This window comes from Ixodes scapularis, unplaced genomic scaffold (genome assembly GCF_016920785.2).
Source record: "Ixodes scapularis isolate PalLabHiFi unplaced genomic scaffold, ASM1692078v2 PGA_scaffold12__126_contigs__length_90152505, whole genome shotgun sequence".
Classification (NCBI taxonomy): domain Eukaryota; kingdom Metazoa; phylum Arthropoda; class Arachnida; order Ixodida; family Ixodidae; genus Ixodes; species Ixodes scapularis.
The window spans coordinates 40,456,470-40,471,661 of record NW_024609838.1 but is presented as its reverse complement, the minus strand read 5'-3'; the positions used below and the strand labels follow the sequence as shown (position 1 = coordinate 40,471,661).

The following is a 15,192-nucleotide window of genomic DNA, read 5'->3' as shown; positions in this document are numbered from 1 at the left end:
AGTCGTTCGGTGCTCGCGAAGTAAGCGCGAGCGATTGCAAGCCTGCCAAAGATACCCTCGCGCGCATGATGCTCGTGTTTGAGCATAGCCTCCGTTACTCTACAAAGCGTCTCAAATCGTGAAAGAATCTGGTTTGAGGCTTGTCTGTGTCTTTTGTTTCTGTATGTTGCTCTAGTGGGACACGGGTACAAGCGTACGAACATGTCGTGTCTGGAGCGAACACTGCGGCTTTTGAACGATGTACGAGCAGTGTGAACGGGGCCTTGGGTTCGCAGACGCAAGACGTCAAACAACCGCGACGCCCCTCCTAAAATGCCCAGCCCGAGAACCGCGCCGCGGAAAAGCGTCATTACCAGGGGCGCGGGGTTCGCAAGGCCCAGCGTCCGAGTCAATGAAAAAGCTCCCGTAGTCAGGCCTGGGTCCTCCATCTTCAGAGAAGGACAAGAAGAGGCAATGCATCATGCACTTCAACAGACTCTCGCGCCGGGGCTAGCTGGAGCCACCAAATAGCCTACGCTCCGAAGTATCGACCCCCCATTCGTCTCATAGGTGCTGACACTTAGTTGCAAAGTGCGGGACGGGCGCAATGAACCCTTTCCGAAATTTGGTCTGGCCACTTCGATGACTATCATCACCCAAGTGTGTATCGCCCGCACATGCTAATGGCAGACTTTTGATGGCTGGAGAAGGAAGAATTTGAAGACAGAAACAGATGCTGAGCCTGAGCATTCACTTTAGTTCGCAGTATTGTTGCTTGAAGTAACCTCAGCTTCGGCACGCCCAATACAGCTCATGACAATAAAATGTAGGAAATTTTATCGAGTTTTACTCAACTAAGCGCTTCGATACAAGTGGTAGTTTCTCGACACCACCGAAACTGAAACAAATAAGAGAAATAACTGTACGGTGAAGAACACCGTAACTTTGGTACATCTACTATTGACTAATAGGTGCTAAATATTAACCGTTATTAGCACACACAAATTTAAACCTATATTTGAGCCACCAAATCACACTGAATTTTTCAAAGGGACTGGTGGCAACACTTACATTTCTGGAATACAACTTCCTAGGATTTAGATACGGTGTCAGTAACCTCACGCAACGTCGTTTCGCTCTGTCATGTATTTTTTTAGCCTTTCTGGAGAACGGAACAGCAGCCTCCTACGATTTCAGATAGGGCTTCAGATAACTGACACGATTTTACGGTAAAGCAACAAGAAGGCTCACGTGTCGTCACTCTGAAGTGTAGCCTATTTCGTGGCTCTAGGGCTAAAGCCCCTTCATGTTTCAAAAGTAGCGCAAGGTTCGTAGATGCACAAGCACGTGCAAACCTTGGGAAGATCATGGCGGTACAGCGCAGCACTGAGCTAGATTTCAGACACCATGAATTTCCCAAAAGTGGCGCGCGGCACGTGCCTCGCGCATTTCTACAACAATGAATGGCGCCACTTTTCCCAGGATAGAGGGGCTTTATCTAGGGCTAGCGTGAGGCGCCATCTAGGAAAGCTTACCCATGTCGTAGTCGTCGTAGTACTGCCCTTCGTCGCCCATGGGGTCGTAGCCTGGAAGGGTGGTGGCAACGAGGGTCAATGAGGTTGGCAAGCTAGGAATTAAGACTGGCTTATTGGCATAGGTCTAATTTGTTTATTTAGTTTAATATTAATAATAAAAATGGCTTCTCTTTTTTGGTGCCCAAAAACAACCACAACTTTTTTCTGTATAATGAAAAAAAAAAAAAAAATTTTAATCGGCAGCAATTTTTTTTAAAAGTTTTATAGTACATAAAATACAGTAATTAAAGTCTGATTGTTCCAATTTGTTTAATAGACATTAAACAACTGTTTTGGGAGTGAAGAAGAACCTATACTTCTATCAATTCCCTAGCTAAATTTAGTGGAGAAATTGAAGTCACATTAAGCGGCATCACGTGATCTAAGTACCAATCCAGATTCCTTGCTAAATTTTGTAAGGAATCTGGTCACACGACATCAATTTTCTGGCTAAATTTAGCGCAAAAACTGAATTGTTGTATGGGTCATGCGACATTAATTTCACTAGTAAATGTAGGGAGAAAATGCACAAATGTATGGTCGGACAAATTTTTCAAATTGGGAACTCTGTTAAAAAGTTTTTCACACTTTAAATACGCACATATATATTCGAGGATACCTTATAGCCAAAAAATAAGTACATGATGCTATGAGATAAGCACGAGATCCTCCAATTGGTGGCAGATTTAATCACCGTAATATCCAAAGGAATGCCCCAACCCCGAAAGATAGCTCGCCCTCTATTTTTAGAACAATTAGCTCAGAAACACCGAAAGATGGCACACTTCTGGTAATTACAGGGACCTGGCCAACGGTGGCCTCGGCAAAAACAGTGCTACTTAAGCACGGCGGGGGACGAGTGAACATTGCTGATGGGGAAGGAAAGTCATCTTTGGTTCACTGCCCCTCCCTGCGAACACAACTTTCGCAAGTCACAAAATCTATAACAGTCACGTTTTCAACTTTTCTCTATGTCACACCGAAAGTTAGCTTTCCCCTTATTTTCACGCAATTTGCTTTAGATTTTAGGTGGGCTATCTCTCAAAATACTACGGTAATACAGAGATCTCCAGGTGAGGTGGTGCAATTCTGTTATATCATGACCAAATCCGAAAAAGCCGCCAAGTACTACAAGGTGAGCGAACGTCAAAACAAATAAAATGTCGGTTTATTAACACTTACCAGCGGTATCATCGCCTACGAAAGAGCGCAAAAATCCATTAAGAACATGCACAAAAGTCTACATATGAAGCAGGTTTTGAGGAATGTGACTTCACTCGTTTTAATGTAAATAAATTCACAAAACTATACGTTCCAACTTTTTAATGCTTACAAAGAGTGAGGCAAAATGAAAATTTATAATAGAAAGGACAGATAAGAAGGAAAGCAAGCTTTAAAAAATAACATTGAGCTCGCATTAAAGAAAATACTGTGGATGCGCTAAATGGCCTTTTGCACATTTTGAATGTTTTATATAATAAGGATCACGAATACCAATTTAATAAAAACACGTGGAATAGAACAGATTACAGAAACTATGCTTAGCGGAATGGTAGAAAGAAGAATTGTTTAAAATACATAAGCTGGCACACCCGAGATGGAGGTAAAGACAAGGACAAAACATAGCGTCTGAAACTTGAGACGTTGTGTTTTGTCCTTTAGGCCTCCGTCCTCAGGTTTCAGCATGTCGATTAACAACCAGTTTGCCTGCTTAATTACCGTAAAACACTGTGAAAGCGCCCACTTTGTTCAAGCACCCATTATTAATGTTTTCCAAACTTGGAAATTCTGCAAATTATACGTTAAAGGGCAACTCCGCTCAATTCCGAAAAATTTAGGCTTTCATGTCCATTCAAATTCACAAAGCACTACTAAAAAAACTCTACGTCTTCGGATGCGCGAAATGTGGAATATTATTTGTGTAATCCTAATTTAAACATCAGCCGATACCGAAACCGAAACTTCGGTTGCGTCAAACAACGTTGGTCTCGGGTCGTCAGAGTCATGTCCACGTCACGTCGAACCACGTGGTCTTGTGACGTTCGGGAGGGAGCGAGAAACAGGACACGCAACGCGAACAGGTCTTTTCTCTCTTCTTTTTTTTTTATTGGACGCGGGCAGGTCGCTTCGCATGGCGTGGACGGTGATGGCCCGGGGGAGAGGGGAAGGGGAGAAGACGAAAGAGGAAAAGAGGAGCGGAGAAACAGACCGATAAGCGCGCAGGGCAACGTAAACTAGTGCATCCGTGTTACGGTGATCACGTGAACGCCCGGTCAGCCAACACCGGGAGGAGAAACTCATGACGTCATCGTTCAATTTCGCTCTGAGCAGTAAGAACAAGCAAAACGTGAGAATGACGTAGTCATGCCTCTGACGTAGTGGCTCAATGTCAGCTGCTCCAACTCCGTGGCATTGACTGCGCTGATGATTGCGCCTCGCGCCGCACGCTAGAGTTGGCAGATTTCGGCGACTTGGCTCGCTTGAAGGTTTGCTGGCCAGTTTATTAAATATATAAACGGAATTAGATCGTAATATTTGACATGGGGTCTTCCTATACGATACTGTAGAGGGCTGCATAGTTTTCTAAATATCAAAAATGAAGCGGAGTTGCCCTTTAATTGCCCGATTTGACCGGACAAGCACCGATGACTAGATTATTCCAGTTTTCAGTGAAAGTGGGGTGGGCGCTACCTCGATATGTCGTCTTCAAAAAGCTGACAAAATTTATGCTAGAGAAAAATAATGCTCATGAATGAACACTTACCAGTTGGCTAAATTAACTAAATGTCCCAAGAGGCACCGTATTTACTCGCATAATGAATGCACACGCAGAATAAACAAACTCCCCTCTCCCCCCAACGAGCATCAATATTTTGAGTATTTTTTTTTTCCCTCCCGGAATGAATGCACCTCCGATTTCCGTCTCCACGAGTTTCGAACTGCGTCTAACTCAGCTAGCCACCAAGTCGACCAATCTAATTTTCTTTTGCCCCCAAGCGGCCAGGCCAAGCCAAGCCAATCCAAGCATAGCATAGCAATACACGCTCTCGTAGTGGCTGCAAGTGCATAGTTGCGGAAGTGATCAACGGTGAAACCGAACGGTGCGCACACCTAATGAAGCTGGAGTCAAAGAATTGCCCAGCCTCGGACATGCATCACCCACCGGACGCATTAAAGGACACATGTAAAGGAAAAAAAAGTGAAAGCCCTGTAACGCCGAATTGGAGTGCAGCTCTTGAGGAGGAGGAGGGAAGGGTACTGAGGGGAGGGTAGACCCCTCCTCCTTCTCCTCCCCTCATTCTTTAATATGCTCCGGGGGGGGGGGGGGGGGGGGATGTCACGTGACTTCGGGGAGGGGGGTCACGTGACCTCGGGGTGTCACGTGGGGGTCACCTTGGGGGTCACGTGACCTTGGGAGGGGTCACGTGGAGGTCACCTTGGGGGTCACGTTACCTTGAGGTGACCTTGGGAGGGGTCACGTGACCTTGGGATGACCTTGGTTACGGCGACGGCGACGCCACTCAAGCCGGAAACGGGCGCATAAGAGCTGCGCTCTAAAACATTTTTTTAAAACAGCTTAGATGAAAAAAGGTTATCATAAAACAATTTTACAACCAAGAAAAAATATTTAGAGCTATATTTACGGCGCTATACGAATTTGTAGTTGGCGCCGGCGGGCGCCGCGGAAAAGTGGCCCTTGACGGGCCCATATTTGTCACATGGTGCTTGCGCTTTTTTGGAAGCTTCCTATGGCCTCTAAAAGTAACTTATTCATCTTTGTTTGAAGTATAACAAAAATCTAAGATGAATAAGTAACTTTTAGAGCCCAAAGGAAACTCCTGAAAAAGCGCAAGCAGACGTGGTAGACCTGTGCGCCAGTCAGACAACGGCAGCGGCGCCCCGAAGCAGACGAACTTGTGCGGCGGCGGCGACGGCAGCGTGGAAAAACGCGTTGAAGCGGCGTTCGCACAACGCTCAGCGTGTGGCGGCGACGCAGCGCGGCGGCGCGCGGGCCTACCACGTGATTAGTGGCGGCTCCCGCGAGTGCCAACTACAAATTCGTATAGCGCCCTAAATATCTCTCTAAAAATTTTTTTTCTTTGTTGTAAAATCGTTTTATGACATCCTTTTTCCATCTAAGCTGTCTAAAAAAATGTTTTTTTCCTTTGCATGTGTCCTTTAAAGGAATGCTGAACCGAAATCTGGATTCCACAAAACACGCGGCAAAAGGGTGCAACGGGGTGCTACAAACACCAAAACATCACTCATACAGCGATATCTGGAACGGATGACTATATTTTTCCAGGAAAGGAGGTGCATTTGACAGAAATGTCCATGTCATGTTTCTCCGAGAAGGAGAGGGAACGGACTCGCGTTTTCTCTGTCTAGCCGCCTTGAGGGAGCGAAGCGAAGAGAGGAGGAAACTAGGTATCTTCACGGTCCCGCGCCTTGTCGGCCTGGTTCAATCTCGACCTCTTTTTTCCAAAATACGGCCGTCCATTCGGGATATCGCCTTACGAGTAGTGTTGTAGGGATTGTAGCGTCCCGCCTACATCTCCTACACTGTTCTTTCTGAAATCCAAATTGCAGAAAGTCGTTTGTGATCCACTTTCGGACCGTGAAATCGTGAAAGTGGTTAGGCCTAAGAACAATCACATCGCCCTCCCTGCTGAGTTAGCCTTGTAGGGTGCTTTTTCTTTGGCAAAAGGCACACCAAAAGCGCCCTAAAAAGATTTGCAACTTATAGAGCATGGTTACTGTAACGCACCCACGACCGGCTGTGGGTGTGCCTCCGTCAGTGGCGACGTGCCACAGTACGATATTGGAACCTAAAATTACATCAGCGTGAAGTACATAATTGCAAAAATGTTACCCAGCGTAATGAACGCACCCCCCAAATATCTGTCAATTTTTTGGGAAAAAAAAGTGCTCAATATGCGAGTAAATACGGTAATTTGAACTGCCACACGGATATACACTGAACACAAAACTCGACCACTGAACCAAGCATAATTCATTACAGCAATCTAAAGACAGAAAATGTTATTCTTTCTGCCGCTGGAAAAAAAAAAAAACTGTCAGCAGCTGAAGATGGTCACGACATCCATGACCGAGCGTATCCAATTGTACTACCGCTAGTCTTGGCCATGAAGCACAGCCACCAAATTCCACCAAAAATTAAGAAAGTCAGAATATAACCTGGCTTTCTTTTATCTCCTTTATTTAGACTTTGTTCCCTCACTCATTACTTTAGGCATGTTTGAATGTAGCGCAGTTTATAGATTCAGACAAATAAAAACTTACCTCCCAGGTTAAGTACACGGCACAACAAAAGACCAGTTCATGGCATGCTGGGCCACACACACAAAATTTAAGGAAGAGCTTATTTTCAACTAATGCCCACTACAAGCTTGCGACAAATTTATAAGACATATAAAATTGTTACGGGACAGAAGTCCTTTATTTTAGGACTGACACCTACATGCAGTAGGCACAACACATATTATGATGACTGTAAAATATAGCGCCGGTCCACAATAAATTGGCAGTCAGTTGTTCAATCTTTCACGAGCCATGCCCATGGCAGAAATAGCATGAGCCTCCTACGAATCAAAGGCAACCTTCCTAAGATTACACTGCATTTCTTTCATACCAGTTTCAACATCACACGTGTCGCAAGTGCACGCGTCTACTAACGCACGATAGAAGACGACAGTGACAACCTCTCCCAAGGCCGAGCACAAAAGAATAATACCAGCATGCAAGGAAAGGAAAAAAAAAAAAAGAAATGGCGAGCCACACGTTTAGGAGGGTGACACCAACAAAAATGCAAATCTCTGTCAAGACAGAAGCTGCAGAGGAAAGTTTTTGGGCAACACCAAACTGATGCACCGAAGGTCTTACAATGCATGATATTATGTATCATACGACACGCCAAGAAACTCAGCCTGCCCAGCAACGTGTAGACACCAAATCTTCCGACTCACCGTGCATTGGCCTGGGCGGCATGCCACCGCCGTAGCCCCCCGGCATCTGCGGACCTCCGTGGTGCATGAAATTGGGCGGCGGGTGGTTGTACCCTGCGGGGGGCATCCCGTAGTGCGGCGGGGGCTGGGGTCCGAAGGGGGACATGTGGGGCCCGTTGCCCATGTAGCCCCCTCCGCCGCCCCCATGGTGTCCGCCGGGTCCCAGCGGACCGCCCGGCCCGTAGTGCGGCGGTCCGGGCATCGGTCCGTAACCGCCGCCCGCCTGGTTCATTCCTGCACAACCGAGCGGTCTCGTGGCTATGGTGGCCAATTTAACTGTAGTCGCAGACAGATTGAGACGGCAGTAAAGTCCTCTGGCGGCCCCGCCTCCAGCGTACGCTTCCTACCTTCGACAACGCTTCAGCGTGCGTGCGAAAAGCAGCGAGCGCACGCGGGAGGCCAGGCTTGCGAGAAATGCCCCACCGTTATCCGTTCGCCAGAAATTACAAAGTGTGTCACCGATTCGACGGACTCACCGCCAGGACGCAACATGTCTCTTCCCATCTGGTCCCCGCCGACCAGCATGTCCGAGGGTCTCATCCTGTCCAGCGGTCTCATGCCGTCGGGTCTCATCATGTCTGGCCGCATTCCATCTGGCCGCATCCCGTCCGGTCTCATCATGTCTGGTCTCATTCCATCTGGTCTCATCATATCAGGCCTCATACCATCCGGTCTCATGCCCATACCATCTGGTCGCATTCCTTCCGGTCGCATCCCGTCCGGTCGCATCCCGTCCGGTCGCATCCCGTCCGGTCGCATCCCGTCCGGTCGCATCATGTCCGGTCGCATCACGTCTGGTCTCATCCCATCTGGTCTTATTTCGTCTGGTCTCATACCATCTGGTCTCATACCGTCCGGTCTCATTCCATCTGGTCTCATAGCATCCAATGGTCTCAAGCCATCGGAAGGCATCATCCCGTCCGATGGTCTCAAGCCGACCGAAGGCATCATGCCGTCCGAAGGCATCATGCCGTCCGAGGACCTCAAGCCGTCCGAAGACGTCGAACTGTCAGAAGGCCTTGTACTGTCCGGTGCTGTGGCCGCACTTTCGGCAGCCTTGGCAATTTCTTGGGATTCCTGGTTATTTCCGTTGTCCCTGGAGGTCTCAGTCTGGGGTTCCGAGTCCCCCTGGGAGGTTTCGGGGGCCTGGGTCGTGGTTGGGGCAGCTGGGCCCTGCTTCGAGCACACAAGCGCAAGAGACAGACCATATCAGAAGTGTTGCCAGAGCTCTGCTGCAACAAGAAGAGTTGTTAACTGCGTCTGCGATATCCCCCAACCCATTTCACGTCCTACCCTCTCTAGCTCAGAGTTTCAATCATGCTACTCACATACCACATTTGCCGTGCACGAACCAAAAAAATCTGAACCGGCGGACAGCAAAAGAACCTTCAGGAACAGAAACGTCTCATTCAGAAAAGATTGCAGCTCCTGACACTCACTGGTGCGCCGGTCGCAGCATGTCCAGAGCTGGCGAGGGGCTGAGTGACAGCCGGCGAGCCCTGTGGTCCCGACATGGCTCCGACTGGCGGCGCCACGGTGCTGGCAGGAAGAGACTGTGGCACCACCGAACCCAAGGGGCCCTGGGGAACCACCAGTTGTGGCGGTGGAAGGCCCGGCACAATGCCCGTTCCCGGAGTCATGGTCTGCTGCAGAAGCTGCGAAGCAAGTGCCAAACACGTTGGCATTCGCAAACTGTCCCCAAAGGTTCAGGAATGAAAAGTCCCTAGATCCCTAGTGATGAAGCAGACACTCTGGATTCTCAGGAATCAAGGAACAAAGACTTTCAGGATCTCCAGGAAGAGGAATTCATTTGGGGACTTTTAGTAAGAAAGCAAGTACAAAACAGAATGAGCCCTGGACAAGCTGACGACCCCCAACTGACCCTGGTGACTTGGGGATGAAAAGACTCTGGACCCATAAGGACAAAGGGACAGACTCCCCAGATCCTCAGGAAGCGGGTTCATTCAGGTACTCTTCGTTAGAAGTAGACGTGAGGGAAGGAATGAGCACCGTGAGTGTTGATGACTAGTAACCCTCCCCAAGAATTAGGGAACAAAAGTCCCTCTATTCTTACCGGTCAGGAATGAGCACCGTGAGTGTTGATGACTAGTAACCCTCCCCAAGAATTAGAGAACAAAAGTCCCTCTATTCTTACCGGTCAAGGGACAAAGACTCCCTAATTTCCAGGAATAGGGATGCATTTGGGGAGTTTGTGTTAGAAGGAAGCGGTGAGGGAAGGACAAGACACGAGTACATTGGTAGCTCAAAAAGATTAGCAAGCTAGCTCAAAAAGATTAGCAAGCATTTAGGAAAAGAACTGGATGCTGCAACTGGCTACAGAAAAGATGAAAAGAAATCTCATAAAGGGAAAAGCTCGTGAAATCTAAGACGTAGTGTAATGAGACACCTAATTTGTGGAAGGTAAAGCCTAGTAATGAAACAAAAGTTTAAATTTGAACATTCTTGGATTCTTGAATGCAAATACAAACTAGGGACAAATGCAGAACATGGCAGGTACATTCACCCCCATTTTTATTGAGAGCCAAGCACAAACTTGAGCAGCAAACTGACTCGCAGCCGAGCTCTGCTCACCAGTGTTTCAGTACTGAGCGTAGACATAAATCCGGCAGTGAATATTCTATGCCAGGACTCACAAAACGTTGCGAGCGAGCTTCGGCTTCCGTTGCATGACCAGTCATGAAGGACCCCCTTTTAAGGACACCGACTAACATTCACTTTCAAGGACAGTTCAAGCGAGTGCAGGTGAACATGCTACCGACAGAGTGAAGCTATGGCTACAAGCATGCTCCAGAGTTTTAGCAGGGGATCCTACTGTTTGTTACTGTTTGCACTGTAATAAGCATGCATATGTAGCTTTTCTTGTACTGCCAGCTAGAATAAAATATGAGATTACACAGACTTTCAAGCGAGTTAGTTCCAGTGGAGATGCTGGCCATGTGGACTGCCAAGCGGATTTTTCAGCACACTACATTTGTGATGCCCCGCCACAGGATGGCACTCGTGCCATTATGCAGCTCCCGTTACTTCTTGCAAAGTTGACTGAATGAATGCCACTACCACTGTAAACTTAAAAGAAATCATTGTGATTGACATGGAAGGGAACTAATTGTCATCAATGTGGGGGTCACATACCAAGCGATTATTTTACATTGAAATAACAGATCAAAGTGGCACACATTCACAACCGAGTTGACAAAGAAACTGATTTTTAATGCGCAGCAAGCTCGTAGCATGCTCTACTATTTAAAAAAAACTTGACATAGCCTCTACAAGAAAAAAGTTACATTGACATAAAATCAGAGGAAATCAAAAACACTCTCAAGGCTGTCAGCTTATCTTTTAGAGAATGAAAGCTATTTCTTTACTGATGTCATGGCTGCCCCAAACATTTCAAATGTTTTTTTTTGTTTTGTTTTTTTTGGGGGGGGGGGGGGGATTAGCGATTTTGAAATTTAAAACTTCGTCTCTTCACATCTGCCAAGATTCTTATTTTGTAGATCAATATTTGAGGCATAATATCAATTTATAATATCGATGCATATAGGGCAGACAGAAATATAACTTTTTTGCCACATGTAGCTAAATGTGCAAAGCATAGAATGTTGAAAGCAGACTATTTAATATGGGCACAAACAATTTTCAAGTGAACTATTGTTTTATTGCTTGGTAGCCACACACTGAACACTGAATTTCAATGTGTTGTAAAGTCATTACAAATGGTTCAATTTATAGAGCACTTCCAACATTTCATTCTTCATATTTTGTAGTATCTAGCAGGGTGTCCAGCAAAATATTTTGAAATTCCGACTTTTCCAACACAAGGTATTGAGCATTGAGCACTGTGAGGATCATTTTGCATGGGCTTAATCCAACTTTCATATTCCAAAATATTTGAGTTCGTCCAGTCTGGATTAAATGAGCCCTTTCTTGCCGCCGACATCGTCAGTGAAGAAGACACTTCCAGAAACATGATGAAAACACGATGCTCAACCACACACGCCTTCTTTTAATAACCGAAGGGCAGCGTGGCCGTCAAATGGACACTCTTGGATACCTTTGGCTTGGACTGGATTGGGGTCTGCGGCTTTCCCATTTGTTACTAAATCTAGCAGCTCTAACTGGATTTAGCCCTCAATCCAGTCCAATCCAAGGCCTGACTGGGTTTGTCGGCTGTTCCCTTTGCGTCGGCACTCTACATTGGGTAAGCAGAGCCTGGGCTCTGCTCTAAGCAGAATTTATTGCCTGTTTTTCTGCACCCAAGTACTCAAATCTTTGCTCAGGGCACTCAATGGCGTTTCCGGCTCGTTTTCCCTGACTGGGCTCGCTTTTTGACAATATCCCTGACATTGCTCAATTTTTTCCGGTAATTAAAATTTCCCTGACGATTCCCGGTTGCTAGACACCCTGATCTAGTCACATGTTAAAACATTATTCTTTTAAATAATATATTTTCCTATTGTTTTTGCAAACAAAGGCAGGTGAGTTATAATTATCCTGAGGACTAACCTAATGACTCAAAATATCACCAGACATTGTGCAGCTCCATTGGGTTTGTTCAAAAAATGAGAAAGAAAGCTCCAAGACCAGTGTTCCCCCTTAAAATCAGATTACGGAAATAAGGTTACGGTAGGAAACTTAAGCTCCAAATTCAGTCACTTGTAAAAAGACACTGAAGTGAGACCTACCCCAAACTGTATCGTCTGCAACCGAGATGTCAGGTGCGCCACAAAGTCCTGGTGCTGTTTCTGCAGCTGCGTGTACTTGACCTGCACCGCTGCCGTCACCGACGTGATCACTGCGGCGTGCTCCGTTATCAGGCTTGCCTGGGGAGGAAAAGAGGCGGAAATACTGGCAGTCCAACAGTGTCCCCTTACCATTAAGTCACACCGATTTAGTACAACTGATTTCCAGCCATACACCGCACCAGTGTACCCTTGAACATGGAACATGAATGGACGCCAACAGGTTCGGAAACAAACAGTGAGAATCACAATCCCCGATCAACGTTGGATGAGCCCGAGACTCGGCGTCAACATTTTTGTGCCACACTGTGAAGGCTAGTTAGGTTACACAGTGGTTCAACGCATTCAAAGCTACCTATGCGAGTGTTAGATTCGTTCAGCGTCTCTTTCGCACAAGAGCGCATGCAAATAAGACTCAAGAAGCCACATGCTCTCGCACTAGTGCGTGGCGGTAGCAGTGTCGAAACTACGCTAACCTTGACAATGTCACACAGAAAAGTTAACAGCAATTATAGCTACCTTTGCTGGCGCTAGATGTACTGTATCTAGAATCATTGACGGAACTGCCCGTATGTCATCTGTCCTGAATCTGCCCTTGCAGAGACAACATGCCAAAAAAGTAAACGTTTATGCATATTTTTTATTTCACAGCGTTTTGGAACAAATTTGTGACAATCTCCCTGGCTTTTCCAGGTTGACTATAATGACCTGTTAATTTCAGCTTTTAATTTTCATTGCATTTAACATTACTTCAAAAGTGTCCAAAGTGGGCAAGCATAAGGGGGGGGAGGGAGGGCACGACACAAGTCCTACAGCATTCACAGTAGTAGAATACCATATAAGAAAACCAAATAGGAAACAATGCTCATTATTAAAAAAAAATAGAATATACAAAAAAAAAAAAAAAATCTCAACAACAGAAATTGCAGATTGCCCAACCCATAGTACTTTGAAAAAATCCAGTGACAATAGAGATCACTCACTTGGTAATTGGCGAGGGAGATGGCTGGATTTTTCAGTTGCTGAAGACAAGAAGAAGAAACACAGCGATGCTCCAGATTAGCTTGCTGGTGCAAAAATGAGGATATGCTGAAAGGCTACCACTGAGACACCTACCTCAAGAATAAGGGGTGGGAAGTACTTATTTGTCTCCCAGAGCTTCAGCAACTGAAACATTGATGAGAGATGTCTATCAGTACTCATGATCACAAATTGTACATAGGAATCTACAAACAAAAAGTTGCAGGATCCCTAGAGAAAGGAATTGAAACCTTAGGGACCTAGAGACAAAGAACCCCTATATTCCCCAAGACATTTCGTGCAATTCCAGAAATCCAAGGTTAAAAAGTCTCTGGTGCCCTAGAAATAGTTGTGGAACCTTAAAGATTCAGGGCCACAATGTCCTTAGATCACAAAGGCAGTTAGTGAAACCCTAGGGGCCTAAAAAAGGACATCGTAACCCTAGGAATAGGGATCAATTCTAGGACCCTTTTTACCTATACCTAATTTCCCCATATGTACCAGGAAAGGAAAAGCTACAAAAGCAAGAGCAACGCTCCGAGTTGGCCCGCTATGCAAACGCTCGTGAAAATGTCAACTATACTCGTTCCACTTGTTCTCCATCCTTTTCTCTTTAGGCACTATTTTTGACCTTGATATGAACCAGTCAGCCCAACTATAAAGTGACCAGACGCCACGATTTATGTGGGACAGGTCCCGCTTTTCCGGCCGTGGTCCCACTGTCCCGCCAGCAGGCTTGTGGGACAGTGTTTTGTGCAGCTTCGGCTTCCCCAAAGAGATCAAAAACGCAGTTAAACGAAAGGATGCATCAGTAGAGAGGGTGCCACAAGATATGCTTTAAAGGAGCGGTGCAACGATATTCAACTGGAATGTTTTTCACTTTACACGAGCTTACTGGCACTAGTGGGACTCAAGGATACTTGCACGAAATGCCACTGGCCAAGAAACTCCTTTGTTGCGGTGTAATTTCAAGGACAAAAGCGTATGTTTTCATTCAATCTCTCCTCTGCAAAAATTTATGACGTAACGTGGGGATCGCAGTACACCCCAATGATGATCTTTGAATGCGGTTCATAGATTGGATCCCAGCATTGCGTGGGCACTTGATTTGGACTCGTGATAATTACAAGCTTGAGAAGCATTCGGGTAGTGGCCCGTGTCCAATCGCTGCAATGACGACAATAGCCGAGCCATAACAATGTCTGGAACTCAGCGCGTGTCCTGTGCTTTGCCAACCCCAGCGCGTGGCTATGATCAACATTGGCGGCATATAATCGGATCCAGATCACGTGGTCGCTTGTTTTGGCTGCGAGTTGAGGGGGTGAATGCTGCTCGTTTTTCTTTAATTTTTGGGGGGAATTTTATTGCGCGGGGTGAAAAACGAATGCGTGTTTCATAGGTCATTAACGTCAGGGATCCCTTCTAAGTGGTATTTGCGCAAAGTACAAAAATTGTTGCATCGCCCCTTTAAAGCAATGCTGATGCTGAAGGTTAAGGGGGGACACTACCCAAAAAAGTAAATTTTTTAACCACTCGTCTGATTTAAATTATATTTACAGGGCTTGTTTCTTTTCATGTTGAGAACACTTCTGCCAAATTTTGTTAACCTGGGTGAAGTACAAAAAAACCTGCAGACCTTCAAAGATGAAAGTGGGCGTGCCTCCGTAGGAAAACTATTGTTTTAAAATTACTTATAAATTGGTCGTTTTCATGTGTTATATTGTATTAGGACAGTTCAGAGCAGATAACTATGGAGCTATATTTCTATGTTATACCATCTTTCATGACAAAAGAGCCACATAAACACAAATACAGTGTTTTAGATTTCCA

At 46.0% G+C, this 15,192-nt stretch overlaps 1 protein-coding gene across 10 annotated transcripts in view; it reads right to left on the bottom strand.

Annotated features, from left to right (window-relative positions):
* The window catches only part of LOC8043995 (calcium homeostasis endoplasmic reticulum protein), a 49,979-nt gene that overhangs the window by 18,075 nt on the left and 16,712 nt on the right, over positions 1 to 15,192 (bottom strand). For 4 of the 10 annotated variants that reach the window (XM_040206904.3, XM_040499637.2, XM_040206905.3 and 1 more), the window contains exons 8-15: positions 13,459 to 13,509; positions 13,326 to 13,364; positions 12,286 to 12,423; positions 9,019 to 9,234; positions 8,056 to 8,755; positions 7,541 to 7,813; positions 1,515 to 1,565; positions 354 to 428 (exon numbers count right to left, since the gene is read on the bottom strand). In XM_040206904.3, coding sequence (XP_040062838.2) covers positions 354 to 428; positions 1,515 to 1,565; positions 7,541 to 7,813; positions 8,056 to 8,755; positions 9,019 to 9,234; positions 12,286 to 12,423; positions 13,326 to 13,364; positions 13,459 to 13,509 — 1,543 coding nt within the window. The remainder of the gene's footprint in view (positions 1 to 353; positions 429 to 1,514; positions 1,566 to 7,540; positions 7,814 to 8,055; positions 8,756 to 9,018; positions 9,235 to 12,285; positions 12,424 to 13,325; positions 13,365 to 13,458; positions 13,510 to 15,192) is intronic. The other 6 variants (XM_040499636.2, XM_040499638.2, XM_040206906.3 and 3 more) reach the window with 3 other exon arrangements.